At 35.5% G+C, this 18,592-nt stretch overlaps 1 protein-coding gene across 4 annotated transcripts in view; it reads left to right on the forward strand.

Moving 5' to 3' along the window:
• The window catches only part of NIPBL (NIPBL cohesin loading factor), a 203,709-nt gene that overhangs the window by 154,818 nt on the left and 30,299 nt on the right, over positions 1-18,592 (forward strand). For all 4 annotated transcript variants that reach the window (XM_058307903.2, XM_058307893.2, XM_058307907.2 and 1 more), the window contains exons 25-32: positions 887-976; positions 2,334-2,548; positions 2,646-2,748; positions 3,375-3,473; positions 3,572-3,718; positions 14,027-14,161; positions 15,160-15,258; positions 16,091-16,144. In XM_058307903.2, the coding sequence (XP_058163886.1) occupies positions 887-976; positions 2,334-2,548; positions 2,646-2,748; positions 3,375-3,473; positions 3,572-3,718; positions 14,027-14,161; positions 15,160-15,258; positions 16,091-16,144 (942 nt within the window). The remainder of the gene's footprint in view (positions 1-886; positions 977-2,333; positions 2,549-2,645; positions 2,749-3,374; positions 3,474-3,571; positions 3,719-14,026; positions 14,162-15,159; positions 15,259-16,090; positions 16,145-18,592) is intronic.

Here is an 18,592-nt window from a genome sequence, read left to right on the forward strand (position 1 = left end):
ACAGCCACTAAATGGCAGAACCAGTAATCAAACATGTGTTGATCTCCTTCTAAAAGTCATGTTCTTCCTAAGAAATTGAGCTGGATGACCCCTCAGGGACTTTCTACCTTACAATATGTTCTAGAAAGTCATTACAACCATAGTATAATAATGACAGTATTAATACTATCAAATGCATATTTATGCTTCATAACAGTCTTGTGAGTTAGCCACTATCATTTTAATATTCCTGAGTACAATAAGCTTTATTAATGTTTACTCATAACCAACTCTTTTTTACTTCTTGATCGCCAAAGATTTTTAATTCCCCTTGCCCTTAAGTTAGGCTTGTGGTGATCAGTTAAGATGAGCAGAAGTGATATATGTCACAGCTAGGCCGAATCATTTGATTGCAAGGTCCCACTGATCCATCTTACCTCTCTTACTCTGCTATGGTTAATTATAGAGTCCTGTGCTGAGATGGCAGCAGCCTTTATCAACCCAAGTCCTGATTGATGACTGTGGAGCAGAGCCTCATACCTCCATCCCAGACCTAACTGGACTTGGGCACATGTGAAAACTAAACCTATGTTGTTTTAAACTGAAAAAAAGCAGTTTGGAATTCTTCCCCACACCCCCGCCCCAAAAAGGAAACAATGCTAGGGCCTCCCTGACTCTGAGGATTTAACACATTCATTTAATGTGTTAGCTACCTATGAGCCTTTTAAAAGAAAGGTGACATGTATTATATAGTAGTAAAGACCAACCTCAGCTATCTGTATATGAATATATTTTTCAGAAATAGTACTTTCCTATTTCTTCCTTTCAGTTGCTATCCTTTATTTTCATCTGCATTTATCAGTTCTTTTCCTTATATTTGTTTATAACTAGATGGTTACTCTTCTAGGTTTCAGGAGGAGAAGATGAGATCCAGCAATTGCAAAAGGCATTGCTTGACTACTTGGATGAAAACACTGAGACTGATCCTTCACTAGTGGTAAGATTCCTTTCTCTCTATCTCTTTCTCTTTCTTTCCTTTCTGTAATAACACGTTTTATATGAATTGGTCCCAAAAGAAAATTGTGAAACAACATGAAAAGGAAAAATTAAGTTGTTGGAATATGTTGATTTCTAAGAAGATAAAACAAAGGGATATATAATAATATAAACAAGAAAGAACGGTTATGGATTGGTTTTTCTTACATGAAATTCTGCTACAGATATTATAGTATACTGAAATTGCATGAATAAAGAAATGTTTACAAATATTTTGATAGGTTATCTTTGAGACTAGGCTAGACATTGGTCTTCACAGTGATGACCAATTTGTTTTTAAAATGTAATCCTTGGGAAACAGATGTGGCTCAAGCATTTGGGCACCCGCCTACCACATGGGAGGTCCCAGGTTCAGTTCCTGGTGCCTCCTAAAGAAGATGATGCAGCAAGATGACGCAACAAAGGGACACAACAAGGAAACACAATGAAAGACATGACAGGTAGGGAGTGGAGGTGGCTCAGTGATTAGGTGCCTCCTTCCCACATGGGCAGCCCCAGGCTCAGTTCCCGATCCCTCCTTAAAAAAATAAAAAATTAAAAAATAAGAACAGAGAGCAGACAGCGAGCACAAACTGCAAAGCAGGGAGAAATAAATAAATCTTAAAAAAAAAATCCTTTAATCTATTTTAATGTATGTTATAAAATATAACCAAAAATATTAGTATAATGGGTTCATACATTAAATTTATAAACTGCATTAGAGAATAGAATATATATTGGGGCTACTTTTTATTTTTTTGCTGATGGGATGCTTAGTTGAAATATTAGAGACCACTAACCTATTCAGCCAAGTACTTCAGTGTTTTCAGTCTGTATTTGAAAGGAACATATTTACAGGTATGCCTCAATGTTAAACTATTTCAATAATAATTGGACTGTATTTAGTGCAGAAGTTAGGCAACATTTGAAAATAGCTGGACTCTTCCACTTTCAGCATTTTATTCGTTTGTTCTAAACTTTTCTAGTTAATTTTACTAATTTGTTGTGTGATGTCCTTAGTTAAGCAGTTGATAATAGTATTTTGTATTTAACATACTTGAGTTTATCAAATTAGTATCTTATGACATCACTAATGTAAATATTAGAATAAATTAAAATAATATGTTTTCTTTCATTCAAGATAATTCCAAATTTTCTTCTTAAATGTTTTCTTAAAATTTTTTTTTTTTCAGATGGAAGCTGTTTTAAAGTAAACTGTAATATTTGTATTTCTGATTGTGGTTGCTCTAATTTTATCAGTGGATTGGAAATTTTGTTACTAATTTAATCAAACACAAGTCTACCTATTTTCTTTCCAGTTTTCTCGTAAATTCTATATCGCCCAGTGGTTCCGTGACACAACTCTGGAAACAGAAAAGGCAATGAAATCACAAAAAGATGAAGAATCATCTGAAGGAACACATCACGCAAAGGAAGTTGAAACAACTGGTCAAATCATGCATCGAGCTGAAAACCGGAAAAAGTTTCTTAGAAGTATTATTAAGACCACACCTTCACAGTTCAGCACATTAAAGTAAGTTCCAGAGAAGAAAAGTACTTTTTCAGTTATCTGTTTTAATATCTATTTACCTAATTTATAAAAGTAAATATTTAATGAATTTTTGTTGCAGGATGAACTCTGATACGGTGGACTATGATGATGCTTGCTTGATTGTTCGATACTTGGCCTCTATGAGGCCGTTTGCCCAGAGCTTTGATATTTATTTGACACAGGTAAAGTGGGCTGGAAGTCCTTGTCAAATGATTTTTCTTTTTCTTGATGCTTCTGGAATAGTGTACAATATCTGTTTTTTAGGACAAACACTTAGAAGGTCATGAAGGTAGCATATTTTTCCACATTCTATATTCAATAAAATGTGTTTTTCTATATGCCATTTACTTATTGATTCTCTTTTTACAGACAGATGGATTGGATATATATCTATATGAATATACATATAAAGCAGGGGGTAGAACATTATAAATTGATATTACAAAAAGAAAAATCAGCTTATCAAATTATGATTCAGATGATACTAATTATCCTTGATTAAAGTTAAAGAAAGGTTTCAGTGGCACTAACAGCCCTTTCAAATGTAGAATAGCAATAAAAACCAGGTTTGATTGAGAGTACCAGGATAACAGAAAGGCCCCCAAGCATAGAAATGTCTCACTTATACATACTGTAGTTAAAGCCTTGTATCAGTAAGATGACAGATCTTCTATTTGTTTACATTTTAAAAATTACATGGTGATAAGTAATAGATTTATTGTCATTTCCTTTGCATGTTTTCATGCTGTATTTTGTTAAATTTTATGATGCTTTAATTTATAAAAATGTCAATGTGTTTACTTGGCAGATCCTACGAGTTCTTGGTGAAAATGCAATTGCTGTTCGAACAAAAGCCATGAAGTGTTTATCTGAGGTTGTTGCTGTAGACCCCAGTATTCTAGCAAGGGTAAAAAGCACAAATTATTCTTCTTCTTTGAGTTTTTAATTCAAATTAAAATTATAGCTCTGCTTAGGATAAATTAAATTTTCTTCATCTTTCTTTAGCTTGATATGCAGCGAGGAGTCCATGGACGACTGATGGATAACTCCACTAGTGTCCGAGAAGCAGCAGTAGAATTACTAGGTCGATTTGTCCTTTGTCGACCTCAGCTTGCTGAACAGTATTACGATATGCTGATTGAAAGAATATTGGTATGTTTGTTTTGTTACTGTTGTAATGATTCATGATTACAATTTTGCCTTCTTAGTATCACATTTTGTTTTATAGTGGTAAGCTTGAAAAGTAAATATATCAGTTATATACTTATATTGCCTAATTGATGAACTGTCACAATTTTCTAAAGAAGGGCATATTTTCAGGAGGAGAGCTGCTCAAGATGATAACACAAATCATTGCTATAAATTGAATTCTTTTTCTCATTTACTTTTGCCTCTTTTTTTTTTAAGATTTATTTTTAATTTCTCTCCCCTTCCCGGTCACACACTCCCCCCAACAGTTGTCTGCTCTCTGTGTCCATTCACTGTGTGTTCTTAGTCCACTTGTATTCTTGTCAACGGCACCCAGAATATTTGTCTCATTTTTGTTGTGTCATCTTGCTGCGTCAGCTCTCCGTGTGTGCCGCTTCATTCCTGGGCAGGCTGCACTTTTTTCATGCTGGGCGGCTCTCCTTACGGGGTGCACTGCTTATACGTGGGGCTCCCCTACATGGGGGACACCCCTGCGTGGCACAGCACTCCTTGCATGGATCAGCCCTGTGCTTGGGCCAGCTCATCACACGGGTCAGGAGGCCCTGGGTTTGAACTTTGGACCTCCCATGTGGTAGGTGGACACCCTGTCCATTCAGCCAAATCTGCTTCCATATTTTTGCCTTTTAATTAACACCAGTATAAAGTGAGTAAATGGTAAAAGTTAGATATCATACCGTTAAGTATTTTTGGACAGAAATCTAAAATACAAGTGATTATACATATTTTTATATATGTGTCTAATTATATGGTTTTTTTTCATTTGTTTTTTAATTAAGCAGTTTTATTGAGATTTATCCACATACCATACAGTCTATCTGAAGTATATATGATCAGTGGCTTTTAGTATAATCACAGTATTGTGCATTCATCACCACAAAAAAATTTTAGAACAATTTCATTACTCCAAAAAGAAAAATTCTACACCCCTTAACAGTTCTTCCCCAGCTGTACATAACCACTAATCTAGTTTCATCTTTATAAATTGATTTATATTTACATTTTACATAAATAGAATCATACAATATATAATACCTTGTGTCTCATTTCTTTCACTTTGCATGATCTGTTCTTGGTTTTATGTTTACATCTTGTACAAACATACATTTGTTCAGTTTCAAAGAAAAACGGTCATATATATGCAATTTTACCCCTATTAATGTTTCACATGCAGGTTTACTATGCTATACAGTCCCATGTTACATTTTTAGCTTTCCTGTTAGTAATATACATGACCATAGACTTTCCCTTTAAGCCACTTTCATACCCACTTAATAGTACTGCCAGTTACAAACATATTGGGCTTTCTCTTTTTCTCTTCATTTCCAAAGATGAACGCACAACCTTTTTACCAATTCTGCATAAGTTAAACCTCAGCTTTCCATTCTCTGTATTTTCTGGTGACCCATATTCAAGTTATTAACTCCATGAGCTTACCTAGTACTTTTTGTTCATAGTGATGCAGCCATATAGTATATGTCCTTCTGTGTCTGTTTTCCTTCACTCAACATAATGTCCTCCAGGTTCATCCATGTTGTCATATGCTTCATGACTTCATTTCTTCTTGCTGTTGCATAATATTTCCATCGTGTGAATATACCACAGTTTGTTTATCCATACATCAGTTGATGGATACCTGAGTTGTTGCCAGCTTTTGGCAATCATGAATATAACGCCTCTATGAACATTGGTGTGCAGATGTCTGTTCATGTCACTGCTCTCAGTTCTTCTGGGTATATACCCAGTAGTGGTATTATCACATCACAAAGCAAATCTATATTCAATTTTATGAACTGCCAAACAATCCTCCACAATGGCTGTACCATTCTAAATTCCTTCCAACAATAAATAAACTTTCCTATCTCTCCACATTCTAACAGTTGTAGTTCTCTGTCTTTTTAATAGTTGCCATTCTAATAGGTGTGAAATGATATCTCATTGCAGCTTTGAATTGCATTTCCCTAATCACCAGTGATGTTGAACATATTTTCATGTGTTTTTGCAACATTTGTATTTCTTCCTTAGACAAATTTCTATTCATGTCTCTCACCCATTTTTTTTTTTTTTAAAGATTTATTTATTTATTTAATTTCCCCCCCTCCCCTGGTTGTCTGTTCTTGGTGTCTATTTGCTGCGTCTTGTTTCTTTGTCCGCTTCTGTTGTCGTCAGCGGCATGGGAAGTGTGGGCGGCGCCATTCCTGGGCAGGCTGCTCTTTCTTTTCACGCTGGGCGGCTTTCCATACGGGCGCACTCCTTGCGCGTGGGGCTCCCCCACGCGGGGGACACCCTTGTGTGGCACGGCACTCCTTGCGCGCATCAGCACTGCGCATGGCCAGCTCCACACGGGTCAAGGAGGCCCGGGGTTTGAACCGCGGACCTCCCATATGGTAGACGGACGCCCTAACCACTGGGCCAAAGTCCGTTTCCCTCTCACCCATTTTTTAATCAGGTTATTTGTCTTTTTATTGTTGTAGCAGCTCCATATATCATGGATATTAAACCCTTATCGGATATGTGATACTTTCTCCCATTGAGTTGGCTGCCTTTTCACCCTTTTGACAAAGTCCTGTGAGGTACCAAAGTGTTTAATTTCGAGGAGGTCCCATTTATCTATTTTTTTTCCTTTAGTTGTGCATGCTGTGGGTGTAAGGTCCAAGAAACTACCACCTACCACAAGGCCTTTAAGATGTTTCTCTACATTTTCTTTTAGTATTTTTATGATCCTGGCTGTTTATGTCTTTGATCTATTTTGAGATGTTTCTGGTATAGGGAGTGAGATAGGGTTCTTCTTTTATTCTTTTGATTATGAATGTCCAGTTTTCGCAGCACCATTTGTTGAAGAGACTATTTTGTCCTGTTAAAATGGCTCTGGTAGGTTTCGTCGAAAACTTGTTTGCTGTGGAAGTGAGGGTTTATTTCTGAACTCTAAACTCAGTTCCACTGATGGATGTGTCTTTTTGTTGCTATTGTAAATGGAAGTTTTCCCCTAATATCCTCCTCAGATTGTTCAGTACTAATGTAGAGAAATATTACTGATTTTTGTGTGTTGATTATATGTTCTGCCACTGTGCTGAACTTGCTCAAGCAGCTTTGTCATAGACCAGGGGTTCTTAACAATGAGTTCGTGAGCTTGACTTGAAATTCAAAAAAAAAAAAAACATTATTCCTGTAGAGATGTGTTGGTGTGGGTGTGATATATTTATTTAATAGTTGAGTATAATGTAGACTTAATAATGGGTCTGTGGTTTTCACCTAACTGGCAAAAGGGTCTGTGGACAAAAAAGATTAAGAACCTCTGTTGGAGGCATTTCAGAATTTTCTAAATATAGGATCGTGTTATCCACCAAGAGTAGTATAGAGTTTTATGTCCTCTTTTCCTATTTGGATGTCTTTTACTTTTTTCCCTTGTCTAATTGCTCTAACTAGAACTTCTAGCACAATATTGAATAACAGTGAGGGCAATGAGCAATCTTGTCCACTTCAGATCTTAGAGGGAAGACTTTCAGCCTTCCCGACTGAGTATGTTGTTGGTTCCATTGAGTATGATGTTGGTTGTAGTTTTTCATATATGCCTTTTATCATATTGAGGAATTTCCCTTCACTTATTTGAAGTGTTTTTATCAAGAAAGGATGCTGGATTTTGCCAAATACCTTTTCTGCATCGGTCGAGTTGACCATGTAGTTCTTTTCCTTCAGTGTGTTAATGTGGTGTATTACATTAATTGATTTTCTTATGTTGCATACCAGGAATAAATCCCGCTTGGTCATGATGTTATAAGTCTTTTGATATACTGTTGGATTCTATTTGCAAGTATTTTGTTGAGAATTTTTACATCTGTGTTCATTAGAGAGATTGGTCCTTAATTTTTTTGTAGTGTCTTTATCTGGCTTTGGTATTAGGATGATGTTTGCTTCATAAAATGTGTCAGGTAATTTCCCCTGCTCTTCAGTTTTTTGAAAGAGTATAAATAGGGTTGCTGTTCATTCTTCTCAAAATGCTTGGTAGAAATCACCTGTTAAGCCCTCTGATCCTGGACTTTAATTTATGCAGATTTTTTTTTTTCACATTTTTATGAGTGAATATGTGAGCTTTTCTTTTTTGGGAGATTGGGGTTTTTTTTCTTTTTTTCTTTTTTTAAGAGATAACTGGGGATTGAACCCAGAACCTCATACATGGAGGCAGGTGCTAAACCACTGAGCTACATCTTTTTCCTTTTGGGAGATTCTTGATAACTGAGTCAGTCCTTTTAAATGTGAATGGTTTGTTAAGTTCTTGTGTATCTTGTAGCATCAATATAGGTTATTTGTGAAATTCTGTAAATAGGTTCATTTCATCTAGGTTGTCTAGTTCGTTGTCCTGCATTTTCTAATAATATCCTCTTACAATCCTTTTTACTTCTGTGAGGTCAGTTGTAACTTAGCCCCTTTCATATCTGCTTTTATTTATTTGCATCTACTCTCTGTGTTAGTATAGCTAGGAGTTTGTCAATTTTATTGATCTTCTCTAAAAGCTAGCTTTTTGTTTTGTCGATTTTTTTCTGTTGTCCTTTTTTTCTCAATTTCACTGATTTCTGTTCTAATATTCATTATTTCTTTCTTTTTGCTTGCTTGAGGAATGATTTGCTGTTCTTTTTCTAGTTTCTCCAGTTCAGTTAGATCTTTGATTTTAGCTCTTCTTTTTTAATATCGGCATTTAGGGCTATAAATTTCCCTTTCAGGACTGCCTTCTAAGTACCCCATAAATTTTGATAAGTTGTGTTCTCATTTTTCATTCCTCTCTGTACATTTACTAATTTCACTTACAATTTCTTCTTTGACTTGCTGTTTATTTAGGAGTGTTGTGGTCAGGCTCCAGACATTTGCGAATTTACCTCTTTCCCATCTGTTATTGATTTCCAACTTCATTGCTTTATGATCTGAGAAGGTGCTTTGTATAATTTGTCTTTTTTTTTATATTGAGACCTGCCTTGTGACCTAACATGTGGTCTGTCATGAAGAAAGATCCATGAGCATTTGAGAAGAATGTTTCCTTATTGATCTTTTGTCTAGTTCTGTCTAATGATGTGACTGGAGTGGTGTTTTGAAGTTCTCCAACTATTATTGTAGAGATGTCTGTTTCTCCCTTCAGTTGTGCCAGAGTTTGCCTCATGTATTTTGGGGCAACCTGGTTGGGTGCTATTATTGTTATTTCTTCCCGGTGGATTGTCCCGTTTATTATTAATAATATGTAATGTTCCTTTGTATCTTTGATCACTTTTTTGTTTTGTCCAATATTAGTATACCCAATCCTCCTCTTTTACTTATTGCTTGCTTGGAGTGTCTTTTTCTAATTTTCTCTTTCGGCCGGTGTGTATCCTTGGATCTAAGGTGAGTGTCTTGTTGGCAGCATATGAATGGCTTATATTTTTTTATCCTTTCTGTCAGCCTGTATCTGACAGGCTATAGTGATTGGGAGTTTAATCCATTCATATTCAGTGATATTACTGTAAATGCATTATTTACTTCCACCATCTTGTTCTTTGGTTTCATGCGTCATATCTTATATTTGTCTGTCATTTTACTCGTTTGGTTATCCTCTCTGCTGTTCTTTTTTCTTTACTCTCCTCCAAGCCTCTCCTGTCTTTTTCTTTCAGGTTGTAAGACTTACTTTAATATTTCCTGCAAAGTAAGATTCCTTTTTACAAACTCTTAGATTCTGTTAGTTTTTTAATATTTTATACTCACCTTCATATTTGAAGGATAGTTTTGCTGGTTAAATAATTCTTGGGTGGCAGTTTTTCTCTTTCAGTATCCTTATTGTATCATACCACTGTCTCTTGCCTCCATGGTTTTCATGAGAAATCTGCACTAAGTCTTACTGGGCATCCCCTATATATGGTGCTTTGCTTCTCCCTTTCTGATCTCACAATTTTCTCCTAATCTTTGATGTTTGACATTCTTAGTACTTTTTATCTTGGAGTATATCTATTTGGATTTATTCTGTTTGGAATTCTCTGCGATTCTTGAACATGCAAGTTCATTTCTTTCATGGAAGTTGGGGGATTTTTAGCTGTTATTTCCTCAGATACTCTTTCTGCCTCTTTTCCCTTCTCTTCTTCTGTAACTCCAGTAACATGTGTGTTGTTGTGTTTCATGTTATTTTCTATGAAAGCTAATCGCAGAACTCTGTTATCTGGCAATATATTTGTATCCTTTATGTGTATCTGTATGTTCCTTAAAAATAGAGTTGATTGGCTATATTATGGCAAGTTCAGATACCTGCCAAGTTATACCAGAAAGTCATCTAAGTCTTCAGAGCAAAATTTAGAAATACTGTTCTAAGATATTCTTCTTTTGTGTATTATGGAATTCTCTTGCACTAAAGCATATTCCTGGAAAATAAAAAGAAGCATTGTTATTAGGAAATATCCATGGTATCTCCACACTACCCACTGCAGGCTTATTGCTAGTACTCATTGTGGATGCATTATTGGACAAATTTAAGTATTCCCATAATGACAGTTTATCACTTGTAGTCTAGCACCAGAATATTGCATGACCATAGTTGTAGACTAATATTCAGCTTTAACTAGGCGTAAAACCTTGGTTGAAGCAAAGAATTGAAGGAAAGAGTAGAAGGATTTTTAGCCTTATAGTACTTGAGTCTTTCTGAGAGTGAAGACAAAATCAAGGGAATTCCTAAATATGAAATGAACTCTGACAGTGTCTATCCTAGGAAAATATCCTAAAAACCTTTTCAGGATTATTAGACTACATATGGAGATTAATATTTTGCACACTGTATCTAGTGGTTTTTATTTTTAGAACTCTTTAATTTTGAAAATGTGTGTCATTAAATAAAAATAGTAAAATGAACACCCATATACTAACCACTGTAATTCATCTATATTATTTGCTAAATTATTTTACGTTAAATTACAACCACTTTGCTACTTCTCCCTGGATACTTGAGCTTGCATCGCCAAAATATAATGATATTGTCCTATGTAACCTCTAAGTCATCATCTATCTCACTCAGTCGAATTAACACTCCCAAATACCTTCTAATGACCAGTTCATATTCAGATTTGCCCATTATCCCAAAAATGGTTTTCCAATTTTTTTTTTGAGATATGTGGAGAGCAGGTGCTCAATCACCAAGCTACATCCGCTTCCCAAATAAGGTTGGTTTCTTCCTTTGTTTGTTGTTTGGTTTTTAGGAGGTAATGGGGATCGAACCCAGGACTTCGTACTTGAGCTACATACCTTCCCCCCAATTTTTTTATTTTTAATCAGGATCTGATCAAGACTCACACATTACATTTGGTGGTTATGTCTTAAATTTTAAATTATTGTCTTTTTTTTTAATCTCTCCCCCATGCATTGGCCTTTTTAAAAGATCAAGTAGGGAAGCAGATGTGGCTCAAGTGATTGGGTTCGCATCTACCATATAGAATGTCCCGGGTTCGATTCCTAGGGCTTCCTGGTGAAAGCAAGCAGGCCTGTGCAAAGAGCTGGCTTACACAGAGAGCTGAGCCAGAGAGCTGGCACAACAAGATGGCACAAAAAAGGAGATACTGAGAGGAACAATGAGAGATGCAACGAACCAGGGAGCTGAGGTAGCTCAAGTGATTGAGTACTTCTCTCCTACATCAAGGATCCCAGGATCAGTTCCCAGTGCCTTCTAAAAGAGAATACATGAAGAGAAGACAAGCAGACACAGAGAGAGCATGGCAAATGGACACAGAGAGCAGACAGCAAGCACAAAAACATAAGGGAGTGGTGTGGGAATAAATAAATAATCTTAAAAAACAAAGACCAAAATTCTTATTATTTTCCTGTGGTTTTAATTTGTTCCTTTGTTACTTGTACTTTCTCTAAACCATAAGATAGTGTTACCATTTGATGAGGTTCAGATTAAATGCTCTTGTAAAGACTACTTTATAGGTGTTAATTCATATACTGTTTAACCATCAATGCTGTTTAAATACCAGGCTCAGTTATATTTATTTTAAAAAATCACATTTAATTCTGGAAAACTTATACCCTAGTACTGTATGTAATGCTAAAATATAGAACTTTCTTCCATTTCTAGGATATCATATTTTAAAAGTCAGGGCAAGAATAGTCTCTTCAAATGGTGCCAGGAAAACTGTTTTCCACATGCAAAAGAATAAAGTTGGACCTGTGCCTCACATCCTATGCAAAAATTAACTCATTGTGGCGCAACAAACTAGATATAAGAGCTAAAATCCTGAAACTCTTAGAAGAAAATAAAGGAGTAAATCTTCATGACAGTGGATTTGGCAGTGGATTCTTAGAAACAGCAACAAAAGAAAATATAGATAAATTAGACTTCAGAATTTAAAACTTCAGTACATCAAAGGACAGTATCAAGAAAGTTAAAAGAAAAATCTATAAAATGGGAGAAAATATTTGGAAACCAAATATCTAATTAGAATCTAATATCCATGACAAAAGACAACACAGTTTATGGGCCAAGGACTTGAGTAGATCTTTCTCCAAGGAAAATTTAAAAATGATAAATAAGCACATGAAAAGATGTTCAAAATCTTTACTCATTAGAAAATGCAAATCAAAACCACATTGAGACACCACTTCACATCTGTTAGAATGACTTTTGTTTTTTTTAATGGAAATGGTTGGTGAGTATGTGGAAAAATGGGAACCTTCATACACTGTTGCTTGGGAATATAAAATGGTGCGGCAATTTGGTAGTTCCTCATTAAGTTTACATGGAATTATCATTTGACTCTGCAGTTCCACCTCAGAGTACATACCTAAAAGAATTGAAAACAGGGAAGCGGATTTGGCCCAAAGGATAGGGCATCCACCTACCACATGGGAGGTCCAAGGTTCCAACCCAGGGCCTGCTGGCCCACACGCAGTGCTGATGCACACATGGAGTGCCATGCCACTCAGGGGTGTCCCCTGCATAGGGGAGCCCCACGCTCAAGGAGTGCACCCCATAAGGAGAGCCGCCTAGCACGAAAAAAGTGCAGCCTGCCCAGGAATGACGCCACACACACTGAGAGCTGACACAGCAAGATGACGCAACAAAACGAGACACAGGTTCTGGGTGCCACTGACGAGAATGCAGGTGGACTCAGAAGAACACACAGCAAATGGGCACAGAGCGCAGACAACTGGGGGAGGGGCAGAGAAGGGGAAAGAAATAAATTTTTAAAATCTTTGGGAAAAAAAGGAATTGAAAACAGACATAGGGAGGCAGAGTAGGCCCAGTGGATAGGGCATCTGTCTACCACATGGGAGGACCACAGTTCAAGCCCCAGGCCTCCTTGACCTGTGTGGAGCTGGCCCACGCACAGTGCTGATGTGCATAAGGAGTGCCGTGCCAACCAGGGGTGTCCCCCCACATAGGGGAGCCCCACGTGCAAGGAGTGTCCCCAGTATAAGGAGAGTCGCCCAGCGTGAAAGAAATTTCCGCCTGCCCAGGAATGGCGCCGCACACACAGAGAGCTGATGCAGCAAGATGACACAAAGAAAAGAGATACAGATTCTCATGCCGCTGACAACAACAGAAGCGGACACAAAGAAGAACACACAGCAAAGGGACACACAGAACAGACAACTGGGGTGGGGGTGGGAAGGGGAGAGAAATAAAAATACAGACAGACAGACAGACACAAACAGGTACTTGGACACCAGTATTCACAGCAGCCTTTTTCACAATAGCCAAAAGGTGGGAGCAATCCAGGTCTTTAATGTGGATTATACATACAGTGAACTATTATACAGTGTTAAAAGGAATGCAATTTTCATGCTTTATCAATGAATCTTGAAAATATCATGCTGAATTCATAGAGAAAGTAGATTAGAGGGTACAGGGCCTGAGGGTAGGGAGAATGTGGAGTTACTGCTTGGTGATACAGTTTCTCTTTTGGGTGATGAAAAATGTTTTGGTAATGAGTGCTGGTAATGTAACATTTAAATTAATGTAATTAATGCCACTGAATTGTACACTTAAAAATGGTTGAAATGGGAAATTTTATGTAAGTGTTACCACAATAATTTTTTTTAAAAAAGGAAAGACAATATACTAAAATAACCTATTTTATAATAAAATGAATTTTTAAAGTATGTAAAGAGGAATTACACAGGCCATGTTACTCTTGTTAGCAATAGTGACTATACTGCTTGTGGGCACTTACTTTCTAATTTCATTTTATCAACTTTCACAAACCTAAGTTATCTTGAGTTTTATGATAATTAAAAATACCTCTCTATTTTCAGGATACTGGTATCAGTGTCAGGAAAAGGGTAATAAAGATTTTAAGAGATATCTGTATTGAACAACCAACATTTCCAAAAATTACAGAAATGTGTGTAAAAATGATTCGCCGCGTCAATGATGAAGAAGGCATTAAGGTAAATTGAAATGTTCACTACTTCAAAATTCATTTTATATTGATTTATTAAATGATTTAAATGTTTATTGCTTCTAAATTTTGTTTAAGTTTATATTAAACCTTAAAAGGTGAATAAGCAATAACAATTTTGGTTTTTAAATTCAGAAAGGACATGCTTTGATGTTTTTTATAATTTCTTGGTTTTGTGGTTCAGCAAATAATATACTCATTTAATATTGTAGAGATTGCATTATATGCAAAAATTTTATTATCAGGTTAAAATTATTTTGGTTTTAAGTGGAAGATGCTCAGTTATCTAAATTAATATTTTGTTGAAAGCTTAGTCCTGATTTCATTAGTGAATTTACCAACATATACAATTGTGGGGTGCAGCGATGCCCAGAGATGTACTCACCAGATGCAATGGATGTGTCATGATGATGGGGGAGAGTGTTACTGTGGGGGGAGTGGTGGGGTGGGGGCGGTGGGGGTGAATGGGGACCTCATTTTTTTTTAATGTAATTTTTTTTTTTTAATGAATAAATTGAGTAGAATTTGAAAAAAATAAAATAAAATGAGGGCCAGAAATGGGAACACTTTATGCATCTTTCTGGAAATCTACAACCTCTCTAATAAAAAAATCTTGAAGGCAAAAAAAATATATATATATATACACACAATTGTCCCTACATTTATTTTTAATCAATTTGGGCAAACATATTAACAAATTCTCCCCTAAAAGTAGCAAAAATACTTGCTAGTTTGATTAAAAACCTAAGTATAGTTCTAGGCCAAGCTAGTCATTTAAAATATGCCAAATTGAAACTGATTTTACTTTTGAGAAATTACTTGGTGCTTAATTAAAAAATAAGGAAATTCATAGCAAAAAATTCCAGGAGCTTTTGTTTTGATAAGTCATTTATTTCTTTGTGTTGTTGGACTTCAATGATAATTTGGTATTGAGAATTTAGCCATGTTTGTTGTACTTAGCTAGTTTGATATTCTTCTCTCTTCTAGAAATTAGTAAATGAGACATTCCAAAAACTCTGGTTTACTCCAACTCCACACAATGACAAAGAAGCAATGACCAGGAAAATTTTAAACATCACTGATGTGGTAAGAAGGACTGGAACAGGGGTGTGGTGACTGTAGATAGCCCTAGCCTGTCTAACAGTGGGAGAGACATGATGAGATAATTGGTTAATCTCTTTCAGTACTGTTTCCCTTACTTGGTATTCCTGGAGCTACTCAAGGGATGCAGTTAAGATGAAGTTGGTGTTTCCACGTCATCCCAGTATTTGGCATTCATGGAAGCAAGCAATGATAATGAAATTCTCCTATTCCTCCAATAATTAAAAACAGGGAGAAAAGAGTGAATGAATAAATACAGTAGCTCAAGGGTAGCAGCCTGCAAAGAGATAGTGATATGGACATTCTTCAGAACACATGAATTTAGATTAATTTCATTATATGTAGTTCTACTCATAAGCTATCCACTTTTTTACTAAAATACTTGTCATGTTTTTAACAAATTCTATATTAATAATTTTACATGAGCTTCTACTGATGTCTTGAATCTGATATCTAGAAGGAAAATAAGAAGCAAATATTTCCGTAATTATTATTTTAGACTTTATAGATTTTTCTGCAAGTTTGTGATTGAAGTTTTTGTTCAAAGTTTAGTATCATATTAAAATTTAATACATTAAACTAATTTTCTGAACTTTCCCAATTTTTTAGATATAAATTTGTAGAATAAAATTATTTAACATTGATAATTGTATTGAGCTACTGAAAGAAAATAAATTGCCTACTTTGAAAGTAAAAACTTAATTGATAAAATTGAGACATTTATATTCTCCATGCTGTAGCACAACCAAAGTGTATTTTATTCCAATTTTCAAATAAATTTCTGACTTTGAGAGTTTCACCACATTTTCCTCCTTAGGTTGCAGCATGCAGAGATACTGGGTATGACTGGTTTGAGCAACTCCTTCAAAACGTAAGTGCTGTTTTCACTCCTGATCATGTGAAATTTAATAGTTCTTTGTAGAATTTATGATTTAAAAGAATCTTTTCAGGTATTTTTTAGGTATTTGCCTTTGGTAGGGAAATTTTATTTCTGTCTGTTAGGCTGAATGTTTTTGTTAAAATACCTATTTAATAGATTATTCAATAGCTTGTTATAAAAGTAAGTTTTCTCAGTAAGTTGGAATTCTGTCTTCCCTTCCTTCTAAGTAAGTATTTTTTCTTAACTCTTAAACCTAGACATGAAATATAGTTATACAGATGTATAGATCACATAAATATATAATTACATTATTTGACATGTTATAAAATACACAATTTTCTGTAGTAAGGCAAAATTAAACCACAATTAGTACTTTTTTTTAACGTTTCATAAACAGATATTTGTCTCCCTGTGATTTTTTTTTTTTTTTAGATTTTTTTATTTCAGTAGTTTGCAAACTTAGATGTATCCAGTTTCAAAAATTATCACCATTTTCCCAGGTTTGTTTCATCTATCCCTCCTCCATCTTTTTTCTCCTGAAGCAAATCCCAAACTTTACATCATGTCACCTGTAAATACTTCAGTATCTATCTCTGACAGCTAGTGATTTTTTAAAATGCATATCAGCAAGTTATAAGGAGGTGTGGAATTACTCCTTCTGGAGTGATAAGGACATTCTAGGGTTGACTAGGGTGAAGACAGCACAACTCTGTGGTGAAAATATGAGCCAACGAGTGTGCACTTTGGAAGCATAGGACTCTGTAACACAGAGAATCCTGTAGTGCAGAATGGGCTGTGGTTAACAGAATAAATATGAGACATTCTCTCATGAATTGTAACACATTTATAATACTAACATAGGGTGTAAATAATTGAGGGGGTTGGGGGAAAATATATACCAAATGTAAGGTATGTGCTGTAGTTACTAGTGATATTTTGACAATGCTCTTTCATAGTTTGTAACAATGTTTCACATCAATACAAGGTGTTGGTGGTGGGGTGATGTATGAGAGCCCTGTATGATGATGTGCATGTTTGTTTTGTAAGGTCACAACTTTTACTATACATTATTGTTTATATGTGTTCATGTATGAATGATATACTTCAATAAAAGAAGTTTAAATGAAAAAAAATTCTATCATATCAAATGAGATCAAAAAATAAATTATTCTGTAATCTCTGATACCTAGTCCATGTTCACATCTCTTCTTCTGTCTCTAAAATGTATTTTTACACTTGGTTTACAGTTGCTTTAGTTGACATAGGGGCTCTTAAGTTTCTTAATCTATAATAGTCTTTACCTCAGCCCATTTTATTCTTGTTTCTTAGATGTTTTCCTATAGAATGTCGCACATTCTGGATTTCATAGATTTCTTCCTTCTGGTGTCATTTTAATTATTTCTCTCCATCATTTTTCCTGTAAACTCTTAGTTAGATCTAGAAGCTTGATAAGATTGAAATTCAGCTTTGAAAGTAGGGATGCAATGCTTTTTATTGGCAGTGCTGAATATTATTGCATCATAATAGGCACACATCTGGTTTTCCCACTTTTAACAATCGATTGGTAGGTTCAGGTGTTGTCAGACTGATATAGTCTTTCAGGATTGGTTTTAGATGTTCATCCCTAGATCCATTGTTTTAATTAGAAATTGCAAAATGGTTATTTTTTTTTTCCTAATTTTCTTCTTCGTTCTGTATTAATTTGCTGGGGTTTTTCTCTAAGGAATAATATTTTCCTGATAAACTATTTGGTTACTGTGAAACACAGTTTATAAAGGAAAGACAGGAAGAATGCTTATTTTCCATTACTTATCAATTTTCAAAATAATGAGTTTCCCTATCCTCCTCCAAATATAACCGATGGGTTTGTTCATTTTTTACTTTCAGTGTGAACTAATAGGTTTTTATGTATTTGATACGCTTTAATTTATTAGAATTATAAGTCTTTTTGAAATTTAAATTTCCCCATTTTTTCCCCATTGATATCCCTTCAGTTTGATCCCTATATCCTTTTCTTTCATAACCTGATTACTTTCTGGCCCATAAGACTCTTCTTGAACACTTGTGGAGCAGATTGTTACATGGTACATGGTGGGAACACAGACTCAGGCACAATAGAATTTTTCAGCAAATGACCACTTAATTATTTTCACAGCACAAAGAGTCCAGAAGAGCAGGGGGAAAGGTCCATCATTGCTGGTCCCCTGGGGAGGCCAACTGCTTGGATCAGTACAGTGTCAATGGATGGCTTTTCCCCACAGCTCACATCACAGAGATAAGGGACACTTGTGCTTCCTAAGTGTTGGGCTTTTATTTACTTCAAGCAGAGGATTCCCTTCCACTAAGCAAAAAGCACATGTATTAGGTAACCTTTGTGCAGAGTTTCCACCCTGGCAAGCAGCTGAGTCTGCTTATTCCTGGTTTTGACTTCAAGGTATA

This window comes from Dasypus novemcinctus, chromosome 2, assembly GCF_030445035.2.
Source record: "Dasypus novemcinctus isolate mDasNov1 chromosome 2, mDasNov1.1.hap2, whole genome shotgun sequence".
NCBI classification, from domain to species: Eukaryota; Metazoa; Chordata; class Mammalia; order Cingulata; family Dasypodidae; genus Dasypus; species Dasypus novemcinctus.